The 13,877-nt window shown below is 42.0% G+C and overlaps 1 protein-coding gene across 1 annotated transcript in view; it reads left to right on the forward strand.

Moving 5' to 3' along the window:
- LOC108731468 (homeobox protein prospero) overlaps positions 1-13,616 on the forward strand; it is a 30,554-nt gene extending 16,938 nt beyond the window's left edge. The window contains exons 5-6 of the mRNA XM_018461816.1: positions 10,412-10,556; positions 11,323-13,616. Coding sequence (XP_018317318.1) covers positions 10,412-10,556; positions 11,323-11,502 — 325 coding nt within the window. The 3' untranslated portion in view covers positions 11,503-13,616. The remainder of the gene's footprint in view (positions 1-10,411; positions 10,557-11,322) is intronic.
- Positions 13,617-13,877: the final 261 nt, after the last annotated feature.

The raw sequence follows: 13,877 nt of genomic DNA on the forward strand, positions 1-13,877 counted from the left end.
AGCGTCCAGGGATAGAAACGTAAACAACTGTTCTTGCGTCGAGATTTTATCATCGACTGATGGGAAGACGACTTCATAAAATATCCAACTGATCGAGATGTGGGCTTCGCAATCGTACACGGTGGTTATGAAATACGCATGAATTTCGTCGGATGGTAGTCCGATATCGGCCGTGACGTTTCGTAGCGCAACGACGGGTTCGCGATCACCGGGGACTGGGCGTAAAATTACTGTTTCGGCCAACATTTACCCCGGCAGCCGCGAGGGTAACGTTCGACTGGACAGCGACTCCGAATTGATTTCGTTTGAAATCCCTACCCCTCACCGAACCCCGCTTGCCTCCTCCGTGCGTCCACGGCTCGTTCCCTTCCATCGATGCGCCGTTCACCACCCTCGGCTTTCTCCTCTTTCACGCGCTTTCGTCCTTCCTCTGCCTCCGACGCTTCGTCCTTCAACCCTCATCCTCGCTCCTTCTCCATACTTCTCTCCTGTTCCCGCCATCGTTCACCGTCTCCGTCTCTTTTTGAATCTCATCCGGGACCACGGCGCCTCGCTGCAGACTGCGCCAAATGTATTTCCCCCTTCGCCATTTTTTTTTATCGTCCGCTTACGAACGTTCGAAAAATTAATTGCCGACCGGTTCGATCGGAAATGCGCGAAAGGAGAACGCGTCATGTGGGTGGACGAATGAAACGAAAGCTCGGAGGGTGTCGATTTTATGTAAAAAGCGATTTACGTGTTGAGCGATATGCTGACGATAATTCTATAAAACGATTACGATGTAAAAATTGGTATTTGTGTTTTTCGCTCTTTTGTTTTAAGCGTGATCTTTGTTCGGGTCACGTAAATACAGATATGAAAAAAAAAATAAACTCCATTTTTAAGTATTTTATCGCATTATAAATTATTTACTACATTTGTGAATTAATCAAATCCGAATAAAGAATAGAATTAATATATAATGAAGTAATATGCTTACATTTGAAAATATATATATTGAGGAGAGCGGAAGAGAATCGACGTAGGAAGCGATGGAAGACGCGAAAACATTGCTGAACGCGCGTTTATGGTCAATTCACAAAAAAAGAATCGCAGAATTAATGGAAAAGTCTTGTGCAAAAAAAGGAGATTCAAAAAATTTCGTTGGATCGACCGATAATATCCGTCGCGATCTCGAAGACGGGAGAAAGGGTCGATGTCACGGTTCCCGGCGCCACGTCATTCGATATTTTTGTCAGTAAAACGATATCAGGCAAATTGCATCTGTCCTTTACACCGTGGCGCCGAGCCAGATCAAACAGTATTCGGCCCTGCATATTACTCTTCCCTTGATATTGTCGGTTCCCGGCACCACTCTCTCGTTTCTATCTAGCAGTCGGCGACGATCGAGTACTTTCTAAATCGAAAGAGGGTACGCACGGGAGAACACGATAACATCGAACTAAAAAAAAGAAAGATCAGTCTTTCGCGGAGCTATCTACAATCGTCATTTATTTATCCGATTTATGCCCATTTCTACCAATGCAGTTTAAATTTTAATCTTAGTTCAACTAACTTTTCATCTTTTTCTATTTCTAAGAATTAAAAAAAGATGAAGAGTAAGTTGAATCGAAATTAAAGTTAGTCTGGTGGAATAGGCATTATTCACGTCGCGATCATTCATTTATCGTCGCTGAAAACCTGCAGCTTCTTACGGATAAAAAGCCAAACGTAATGTCGATGACGCGTTTTGAATTCTAAATAATATGAAATTTGTCGGTGACGGTAAGATCGATACGGGCCGGACACGCGTTTTTGAAGAATTCGTGCGATCGTATCGAACAATACGTCGCAAACGAACGGTACTCTTATTGGCATCGTATGCAAATCGCCCATATACCAAGTCACCTTCTGAGTGCACTGGAAGCATGCGGGCGAACGACGTAAGCAAGCACGACTATCTTAGTGGCGTGACACATACGGGCGACAAATAGGCCGTCGAAATACAACTCTAGCTAAAGGAGAAGCGACCCCGATTGAAACGAGGAAAAACGTAGACCACTTTCGATTATCGATGTGTGCACACACATATCATCATATATATATATGTGTTTATCGGTATCTTTCTGCGGGGAAACAACCGACGGATGAAGGTACGCATGAAACTTTGCATATGACATGTATCTGTGCGCACCGAATAATTAAAACACAAAAGGCAATTTATACGAATATTTTATTTCTCTCTGATGATAATTACGGCGTCGATGATACGTGTGTAACATTGATAACGTGATTTTACGTATATTCTCATAATTGGCACACGCGTGGCCTTTTGTAATGTCCGAAGGGATTGCGCTTACATTTACCTGAACTCGACAGACCGGGATCGTTTAAGAGCCATAAACGTAATCCTATGGAATATTTACAGTAGCCTCTCTCCGCGGTGGTCGACAGTTGTCTAGCAAATCCTATTTACTGTTACCCAACGTACTATACACACTAGAGATGCTGGGAGGGTGACTATCGTCCCTAGCTAACCTACTGCCCTACTGCCATGAGTCTCACCCCTAAAAGCGTCACGTCTCTCTCCGTCGTACTCCAGCTCTCTTATTCTCTACCTTATCTAATTCTTTTCTTCCCTCCTACTCCCATTCAATCGTATCAACTACCAGGCTCGTCCTAATGGCCCTCTATAAATCGAATCGCGCGGAATACCTCGTTTCTCGCCGCGATCGTGAAAAGACAAACATTTTTACGAGATTTTCCGGTTGAATGCTAGAAATATCGGGCCTATTTCACATGGTAAAACATATAATCACTCCTTCGTCGACCCTTCGATCTCTATATTTTCAACGCGTCGATAACAAATAAGAAGTATCGATCCCTTTCCCCGTAGGTCATATGCGAGCGCCACGCTAATTTGTTCGCCGCACCGCCGACGTTCTTTTTTCCCTTTGTTCTCCCCGAGTTTATAAAGTCCACGCATGCAGATATAAATAGCTCTTAAGTACGACCAGACTCGTGATTTTGTAGAAAAGGAGGTGAACGATTTTCCGACGATACAATGACGATTATCGGGCATAAGGCAAAATTGTACGTCATCATATCATTTAATAATCATTATCAATGATACGTTAGAAAACGTATATCCACGTATAAAGTAGTCGTTGAGTATTTGAGAACAGGAGTGATATCCTAAAGATACAACAACGTGAAGAAATGTTAGACTAATAATAATTAATTTGTACATTGTAGTAATAATTAATTTTGCATTTTTCTTTCAATTTTTTGCGTTTTATAAAAAAAATCATTATCAAATTAATATTATTATCAATGTTTTATTTCTTCGAAAATCTCTTCGTCTTCTCGCTTGCACCCTTCTCGGAGTCGCGCTGCACTCGTAATGTAGTTTAGCATGGTATGACAGGAGATAAACTTGGCAACAAAGAATTATTGATTTTTTCTCAGCGGGTTGAACGAGTTGCTGGGCGGTTGAGCGGTCCCGGTAGGGTATTCGACAAAGGATGTTTTCCGAGTCCCTAACCTAGGCAACCCTTCTCCTACGCTCGACGTCCCGTATGTGTCTGTCGTGTGTTGCCTCTGTACTGTGGGTGTATAAACCCCGTATGTGTATGTGCATGTATGTGCAAAGGGTCCGTCCTAACTTTGCCTCCCTTTTCGCTTTTTCTCGCGGTCCTTCCTCGCGTCACCCTACTCGCGCGTCTCACTATTCGTGTGCCATGTGTACTCAGCCGATGTGGTGAGGACTTAACTGCCTCATTGTCATCCCAGCAAGTCATCGTTGACGTACGATCTTAGACCCCCTACGCATCTCTCTAATAGATGATGCACTTATTTTTCGGATTATTATGCATCGATAAACGATATTTTATTGTAAATAAGATGTACTAAGTACAAATCACAAACATTGAATGTATTTCTATAACGTTTTCCTACTTCCTTGAAGTTATTTTTTATTTATCGGGTTTAGCAAAAATTTAGAATTTTCTAGGGCGTCCAGGCGACCAGCCGAGATAAAATTTAACACACGAGCTTGGTCACGAGGTGTCCAACGTTGCTTCCCATTACATTGGAACATGTTAGACCACGGCACGTTAGAGCTCGGCCTCTTTGGGCTGTCGTGTATCCAAATAGTCTAGTCCAGTCCAGTCGAGTTTAGTCCAGTCCAGCCTTCGCACCTTATGCACGCGAGGATGCACATGCATAGTGCAGCAAATGGGTAGTGCAACGCTAGCACGGCCGCCGGGAGGGAGAATCGATCGAATAAAAAAATGCTTGGCCGATGCCGAAGTGCGACGAGGACGCGAATCGCGGGCGATGAACGGATGAGGCGAAGAAGGGGACAGGGGTGTACGGCACGGTAGCAGAAGGAGGGATAGTCCGGGACCATTGAAGAGTGAAACCGCTCAAAGCAGCTGCCCCCGCCCCCTCGTCCAAGCTACCGCTCTCCTCCGCATCCCTCGTCCTCGTTCGCTTCGGCCTGTGCGCCGACCCTAGGAGCTCGTCTCTCTCTTACTCCTCGCGTAGCTTTGAAAAACCATCCCTACCTCAACCTGGTCGAACGGTACACCCCTGCAAAGCCGTATAGCTCCTACTCTTTCTCTTCTTCTTTGTTTCTCTTCCATTTTGAAGGGGGCGATCGGCCTAAACTTCGCGCCAAGGGGTTCACTCGTTGCCATAAGTGCAAGAAATGTGGTTACGTTCCCCTTATTTTTCCATGTTGGAATCTTCTTCGTTGAGACGAAATGCGCGGCATTTCGTGAAAATTGAACATGCATTTGATTCGCCAGCAATTTGTTTTAAACTTCTTAATTATTTTATCAAAATCGAAGACGAAAAGTATAGTTTATTTTTTCAGATTTTTATCGCGTCCGACTATTGACCTTTTGTTATTATAATGAAATGTAATATTCGTTTCTTTCATCTGAGCGAGCGAGACCGTACCCTACGACAGACTGTGATTCTTCTTATTATTCGCGGTCTTTGCATAATGAATTTAGTCCTGTACGCGCGACGGATTTATACGTCCAGAAGTGCGCGCGTAGCTGACAAAATTATCCGTCTATCTGTCTCTACCGATTCTTTGCACCCCTCCTGGGGGCACGGGGAAAGAACATAGACCAGCTGGGAAAGAGAAAGATAGAAATTGCCAGGGATGAAATAGGGAACGAGTCTAAGGCAAGCCAGATGCAAGGGGAGAAGAGATGAGAAGGGGCCGGGCAGTCGAAAAGCAAGGGGCACATGAGAAGTGTGCATTGTAAGATCGGCGCGTGCGGCACGCGGAACCTTCGATACCGTCGTACCTCGCAGTCGTAGAACCCCCGTGCTCGTACCCGCCTGTCCCCTCTGGTCTCCCTTCCCGTGCCATCGTTCTTCGAGTTCCCTCTTTTATGAAGGGCGAGGGCCCAGAAGCTTATTGTCGGGGGCACATCTGCCGTACGATCGCCGACCGATTGTCTCGCAGGCTTAGGAAACTTGCTCATGAAAAAAAGACGGCTTAGCCGACGGGGTGACGATGCACGTGGTGCGGGACGTGGACACGCGTGTCCGCCGGCGAGAATAGGCAAGATCTTCCCCAAGTAGTGGCGCCACTTTCATCACGCGCGATTGCGGAGTAACATTGAAATCACGTATACCGATGAAAATAACAATGTAAAGTATCGAGGGTATTTATTTGTTAACTCTTTCACTATAGAATACATAAAATCAATGTGAGATCTATTATAAAGGCAACATAACGATATGAAACATCAACGCGAGATACGCACAATAGCGATGAAGTGATTTACCCTCGTAAGCAATTTCGCTAATCGTTCGATCATCATCAAACATGTTAAGTACCATTGTTTGAAAAACGATGCGGGATAGCTTTGGCGCAGCGATCGATGTATTTGATGATCCTTAGAACTCTGCATCGCGTTTATCGAAGAACGGTGTGTATAAGTGATAATCATTTATCGATTTACGTTTTAGTTGCACGATTTTCCGTGACGTGCTCTTCCGCGGTGTCTCCCCCTGACATCGACGAAGGCTTTAAAGTCAAGACCGGCGCGGACGCGGGTTTGAGTGCAGTCAGCATTAAAGCGTTAATTACTAATTAAGAAGGGTGTACGCGAGCGATGCAACATCAAGACCCTGCGCGACACCTTTTTGAACGCGCCCTCTGAATGGACGCTTACGCCCCAGCGGGCAAACGCGCGTAGTCGCTCATCCATCCGCGCCACGCTCATCGACGCACGAGCGAGAAGACGCGACACGCATCTACCACGCGCGGCCACCCGCGCATGGACGCGCTCGCGCGCGAATTCTAACGCGCGGACGCTTAATGCTCTCTCGTTACACGCACTTTCACGCCTCGTGACCTCCTGTCTCGCGTCGCGGCGATAAAGTAGAGCGTGAGCGCCGGTAGACGACGGTAGTTCCTCTCGAATTCTTTAACGGCTTCTTCCGCTGCTTGCAGCCGGCGATGTGGTTACGGCCGATGATTACTTTATCAGCTGACAACGTCAGTTATACGCGCAAAATAATCGTACATGTACGACGCGTTAACTTAACATATTTATTAATAATATTCAAGGTAACTGCTGATAACTTTACAAATTGTATAATAGAAATTATAGATCGTTGAGAATCGTATGGAAAAGGAGTCTTTTAGAATCTTTTAGAATCTTTGCTTTACGGATTTTTGCCAATAGCGAATAGACTCGTAAGTTTCTTCCAGCGTTTGTAAGGGGGAATGCCGTGGGAAAGTTTCACCAAGAAAACCGTGATGGTTAGGGATTCAAACGTTCGGCGTCAAGTCGCGTCTTCAAGGGCTGCGGCGCTATTGTCGAAGGTCTACCGACTTGGTTATAACCGTTAAAAGGGGCTTGGCTGGCTGGTTCGGTGGCTTAAGAAGCACGTTCCTTGAATAGAGATCGAAAAGAGGGAGATTGTAAGGCGAGAAGACGCGCGCCGCAATGTATATTGCAAACCGACAGAAGGCGTACGACTTCTCGCCGCGTCTTTGCCCGCCCTATTTCTTAAAGTCGCGATGCAAATCTTGTTCTCGCTTAGAATAAAATATATCTCTTGTTTTTCCATCCTTTTCATCTTTGACATTTAGAAGATTTTAAAAAATAGAGATTTAATTTCCAAATTTGTGTAGTGCAACGTTCGGATTTCAGCATTTTAAAAAAAAAACATCTCTTTGCAATAAAATATGACTGTGCTTTATGGCCAAGCAGTTTCTGTATTATATTTCTAGCAAAATTTCTCGCTCAATCTATAACGAATGTAATGCTTTTTAATTCATCGATTCTTTTCATCTGAAAAGAAATAAGTTTCACTATATTTTCTAAAATATCGTGAGAATTATCGATTGTTTCTAATTTAATTTTTTTCATATGTTGACCCGTATATACTCTTTATTGCGAATAGACCGAATGATTACGGAATGATGCGGTCGTAAAAAACAAACTTTCGAGTGGTCGGGAGTTCCCCTTTTAATTGGTGCTTTCGCATATGCGTGGAGCAACGCATCATAAAAGCGGCGCGTTGAAAAAGCGACTGACAACGATGAAGATCGCGGTTGAAGGAGGCATCGCGTCGACAAACGTTGTTACCATTAACTGCCTCAATACGTGACACCTCTATGTCCATTTTCCTGTCTCCTTCTCTTTCTCTCACATTTAAGGTAAAATACATTTTAAAGCGTAAGAGTGAAGCGTAACTTATTCAATTAAATACCATATCTCAGATAAAATATCTCAAAAAAAAACTTCTGAATATAAATATATAACAAAGAAATCTCAAATGTTGTGAATACAGTTTGCTTTAAATTAGTTTAAATTATTTCAATAAATGAAAAAATGAAACAAGAAGATAAAAGAGACAGAAAAGAGAGAGAGAGAGAGAGAAAAAATAAGAGATCAAATGGAAATATTTGTTTCGAAGAATCTGGAATGTAGAAGCGATATCCACATGCTCTTAATTTCTTTTTGGTCGATGAAGCGCATCGCAATTAAACACTAATAATTAACGCCTTTACAAAGATTTGTGCCTTCTTCCTTTCTCTCTCTCTTCTTATCGATATTTTCTTTTCTGCTATTTTTCTTTCTCACTCTCTCTTTTTCTTTTTTACTTGAGAATCGCCCCATCGCAATGGAGCGCGCGAAAAGCCTGAAGAGAGCTTATTATTATCCTAATTATACAATACTATAATGAATGATCCCGCAGCTCACCCTCTAGTATACGCTCTCGCTCACTCGTTCGCCTGCCCTCCCCCGTCATCTGCACTATCCATCTTATCTTTCCCTCTTGCCGTCGGGTTTCTCTTTCGCTCACCGTTGCTCTTATCCTCTGCACTTGGTAGTCGAAGAGTGGCAATTCTAGCACTCGGGCTTTTTGTCAAACAGACTACGGAACTAACGTCGTCTCCTTCACGCCCTCGCGCATCCCATTATGCGGCCAGTCTCGTCTCTCGTCCCGCTCTCTCTGTGTCTCCGCGGGTGTCTGTTTTAATTAGGCACTTCGTAGATACGTGTGTCGCACGTATATAAGTATATCGCGTATGCGCCAGAATATACGACGTTAACGTAGATACGTAAGCGACGCAGTCTACCACTACCTCCGCCACATTCCGCCTATACTTGGCGATCCGACGAGCTTGAATGCGGTCGATGGGTGGTTGAGTAAGGATTATAGACGCAGGTAACACATGTATAGAGCGAAGTCGGGGCGGCTTACCGATGGGTGGTGTCGATGATGGCTTGAAGAGATGAAGAGGGATGGTATGCGCGAATGGATGATGGAAAACCGATTCTTCTCGCGTACGTAACTTTCTCCGGCTGACTGCTGATAAGAGCACACAAAATTATCTTAATTGGCAGTAAAACCAATTCGGAATGATCGAACGAAGAGAGTCTTTCCCTTATTTCTCCGCTCGTCTACCGCGCCGTTTCTTTCTTTCAGCGGCTTTGAATAGAATGAACGTTCCGGAAGAACGCGTTGTTTTCTTCGACAGGAGAAAGGTTCCTGACCTTCCCCAATCTCCAAGCATGACAAATAAAAAAACGATGTCTATCTTGGTATGAAAATAGACCAGTTATGATTTCATGAGCAAGTACGGAAATTTGAATGGCTTGACATGGTTGAAAAATATTCTCCTAATTTAAACATCCTATTGTCCTATTTGTTGCTATTTTCTTTAACAAATAAGGTCTCAATCCGTCAGGCGAAAGCAATATTAAAAATTACTCTCAATGAACGCTAAGCGAGCAGTTGCAGCTTTACGTTGTTGAGTATTCAACGATGATGACTTATACAAATCACGCTCTCTCGTTGAACCGTTTCACTTTTGCATCCCCAAGGGATCCGTCCAACAACTGCGCTACTGATTCTATGAAAAATACTCGCCTGATACTAATATGCGTCTGAAGATGAATTTTATCCAGAAGCAAAGAATCAATGACAAAGCATGAAAAATCGTTGACGTAGATCGCGTTTTAAGAAACTTAGATTGTGCACTTTTCTAGCCGCATTTATAATGTATAAGATATATTAAAAATATTACATACAAAAGCAATGTAATTGCAAACTCGAAATTTAATGAAAGCGTTTCGAAAACTTACAAACGGAATTCAAAACGACGGTAAATATCTGGGGAAAAAATGGTCTGAACTTGGTATTAATAATTTTCCTCGGCGCATACAGTGCATTCGTATTTTTTATATTTTTCTTCTCCTTCCACGCGCGTTGTTTGCAAGGAGGGCTACCCTTCGCGTTTGTTTTCTCGTTCGAAAGCTCGGATCGCCGTTCCTATATCAATTATACATCAATTAACGAGTCACGTTTGTTGTTACACATTAATTAATGAACGTAAAGGTAACTCCGAAACGAACGATTTTTCCTGCCGCAGACTGAACGAAAGGAGATTGCGTAATTTTGCGTTGATTATACGTCACTGGCTAGAATTGCGAGAGCATCATGTCTTTAGTGTGGCTGACGCGATAGGTTTTTCATCGTTTCTTTGCGTCTGTCCGCTTAACGTCGAAGAGAGCTTTGCATAGAGCTCTCCATGTGCGTCGTTCCCTTCCTTTTTTTTTCATCTTCTTCCGCTTACGTCAGACCAATGTTAGCATCGATCTTTAATTAATTATCGATGACGCATTAGCGTCGTTACTGTCTGTCGCGGAGAAACCAGGCGAGACAAGAATCAACCGCGATGACGTAGAAAGATTTATTATTAATTGACAACCTCGCACATTAGGCCATTATACTAAAACTCATATTAATCCATACCAAATCGTATTATACATAAATATTTAAATTTTATTAAGTATTTATTTATTAAGTATTAATGCATTTCTGCGGACTAACAAAACAATCTGCATTGTCTAACAGTGTGCCTTTTTTTTAAATTTTGTTTCAGGGAGTTCTACTATATCCAAATGGAGAAATACGCGAGACAAGCAGTTTCGGAGGGCGTGAAGAACTCCGAGGATCTCCGAGTCGGTGGCGACTCCGAAATCTATCGAGTTCTCAACCTTCACTACAACCGTAATAACCACATTGAGGTATGGGGTCCCCAGGTGCGCAACACGAACACGCACACGCTACATTTTATTTTATTTTTCTACCGATATTATTTCACAAATCGCGAGAAAAGACGAGCATGTATATATCATCGCTACATAGAGATCAGACGTCGGATTATCGATCGATTGGTTTTATAAAATTAAGCTTTCGGTGTTAGTATTATCTATTGTACGTTTACATAAAATATTTCACGTGCGTCTTTGTGATTCACTGTAACTATAATTGTGTTTGCACGTTTTATCATAAAAAGTATATGCTCAAGATATTTATTGCCTGATTAATACTGAAATGAAATTCTATACTTATAACACTATTAGTTGAAAGGTTCAATGCACATAATATGTGTTAGATATTTAATTTCCTTTAACAAACTAAATGAATCAATCTCAACATTGAAAAAAATTAATTTACATTAGTTTTCTCAGATTCTTAAATTGTATATAATATTTCTATTGCAGCCCTTCAATTAATAGTTAATTTAGTATTATTTTAATAAATTATGTAATATTATGCTTTTCTCGTATTTATATGAAAATAGATTTAGAGAAAAACGAATCAAAGATAAAAAAAGTATATGTTGAAAATTTAAAGGATTACATTTTTCATAAAATTTCATTATGCGGAATATCATACGTTGTGACATTCACAGTGATGTTTCTTGTTATAAAAATATTCGGGTCGTAAAACCAATATGTACTTTGCTATCTGTAACTGCGACAGCTAACAGTGGCGTGGAATTTTCAGGTACCCAGCAACTTTAGGTACGTTGTGGAACAAACGTTAAAAGAGTTTTTCAAGGCGATTCAGGGCGGTAAGGACTCCGAGCAAAGCTGGAAGAAGTCCATCTACAAGGTGATTTCGAGGTTGGACGATCCAGTGCCGGAGTACTTCAAGAGCCCGAACTTCCTGGAGCAGCTCGAATGAATCAGGAGGTCGCGTGGCTCTTGCTCTTCGTGGTGCGCGGGCTCGCCCGCGCTCGTCGGCTCCCGATAATCAGGAACGACCAACGAGGGAGGATTGCATCCGCCAGGAGGTACACGTCCTTCACGTAGTGCGTGTTCAGGTATCCTTAAATAACATATCGCAAAACGAACGAGGGCTAGGAAGGGAGAGGAGACATGGACAAAGCCAAGAAACAGAGGCACCATCGACGTCCGAGGTTGACGTCAAGATGCCAACGAAGGATCAGGCTGTGACTGAATCACGAATCAAACAGGAAAGACAGAAGAAACGTACGCATACACATGTGCACACGAACATACACATACATAGACATACGTCCATTAAAAAAATACTGCGAATCTACGGCTGACGAAACTCGACAGTCGCCAAAGTGTCGAACGCTCATCGACGTTCCTCTTGTTTCAACTGAACGAGCACGAGAAGGTGATTCCTGGAACGAGACGAAGAAGCACGACGAATGCGTGGTCAACGAATGGCGAGAATAGCTTTTAGCGTCGATTTTGTCCGATCTGTTTGTAACGTAGAGTAATTACTTCGTTACCGCCTAATTTTACATCACACGATAAGAATAGGGATTTAAAGACGATGACACTGCTGGGGTTATACTCACAGAGAAAAATGAAAACTTTTGAAACGTTTGCGAGCATATCCAAAGATTGACTAAGTCTGAACATCGCACGGCGATTCCTCTTCTGGTTCAAACGAGACCTGGAAGGAGAATCTTCGTCGACCAGAAGCAATGCAGGACGAGCAGCTTTTTGTCCTGCATCGTTTCTGTAGAGAAATATTTGTGGATGAGGAGAAAACCTTGCGCTAAGACTATTTCGGATAATTCTATTTTGAACTCTGCAAGTAACTTCGGTTTTGCGAAGATCGATACTCTCTGATAAAATTCTGAAAAACTTCTTATCGCCGAATGAACACCATAATGGCAATTCATACTTCGATAAGAAGGCATTTTTGTTGCATATACATGCTTTTTCTTTTTTTCTTTCAGGAAAAGTAAAATCTTCGATGCATTATTTAAAAGTACGAGGTTCACCTCGATGCTATCCGTTACCAAAATAGATATCAATCTTTCCTTATATTATAAATAATTTCGTTTTACCGCATATAACTGATCAACCAGGTTCGAGATCGACGTGAAAATGCTTAGCTATTAAATTACACCGCGTGAGAGAATCATATAAGAAACGGCACGATGAAACGATCGTGCACACATCGATACCAAAGAATCGACTTCACGAGAATCAAATGCGTAACGTCGTATGAGTAATTGAGCGACCGCTCATAGCAATTTCCGCACAAAGAACCTGTTCCTATCTGCCGAGGAAGAGATTCCTCCGTTTTTTTTGTTTTTCCGCATTTTTTCTTTTTTTTTTCGCTCGCTGAACATTACTTGTCGAGTCGATAAAGAGTACGTTTGTCGAGAATGCATATGTTGCATTGAGAGGATCGGTGCACGGGTCAATATATATAGCTGTTTTTATTAATGGTTGATTGTATAAACGAGATTAGGCTAGTCGTAGTGACGAGATTAGGAGTAGTACGGGCGACGAAGTTGCAGGTCGGATGCAATGTATGAGAATCGTGCGCCGGCGGCATTCAAACTGTAGTGTTGCAAGTCCAAAAAAAAAGAAAAGAAAACAAAGCTAAAAGAGTGAAATGCTATATAATCGTGCGCCGATAATTATATAAATATTAGAACTTTTAAAGCGAAAAAGAGACGGATATTGGCGTGATTTAAGTAGCGTAAAGAAAACGTGCGCCAGAGGGTTGCATAACCGCGCTTCCTTTTCTTCGTTTATATTAATCCCCGATCCCCATCTTACGTACAGACTTACGGACACGCGACACGCACGTCACTTACATGTATTTCACCTGCACCATGCGATCACGCGCGCGAACATGCGAGAAATCAAGGACGACGCCCCTATACTCTTACTTGTGACCTTATTTTTTCGCTAGAACTTTCTGTAGATAATTACAAGACGGTATAAAAATATTAGGGATAATTCGAGTAGTAGCGAATGCACATAATTTAACTCTTATTTTTTCACCATTATTATCGCTACTACGTGCACTATTATTATTATTACTATTATTATTATTATCATTATTATATATTGCTATTATTATTGTATTATTATTATATTATTATTAATATATTATTATATTATTATTATTAGACTCACTATTATCTATATCAATATGACAATTTTAATATGAAATTATTATAATTATTAATATTATTATTGTCATCGTTGAAATTGTCATTTATGGAACATTTAGTTAATTTAAAATTAACTCTGCCTTCTTCTTCATATGCAATTTCC

Source organism: Mycetomoellerius zeteki, unplaced genomic scaffold, assembly GCF_001594055.1.
Source record: "Mycetomoellerius zeteki isolate Tzet28-1 unplaced genomic scaffold, Tzet1.0 scaffold128, whole genome shotgun sequence".
Taxonomy (NCBI): Eukaryota; Metazoa; Arthropoda; class Insecta; order Hymenoptera; family Formicidae; genus Mycetomoellerius; species Mycetomoellerius zeteki.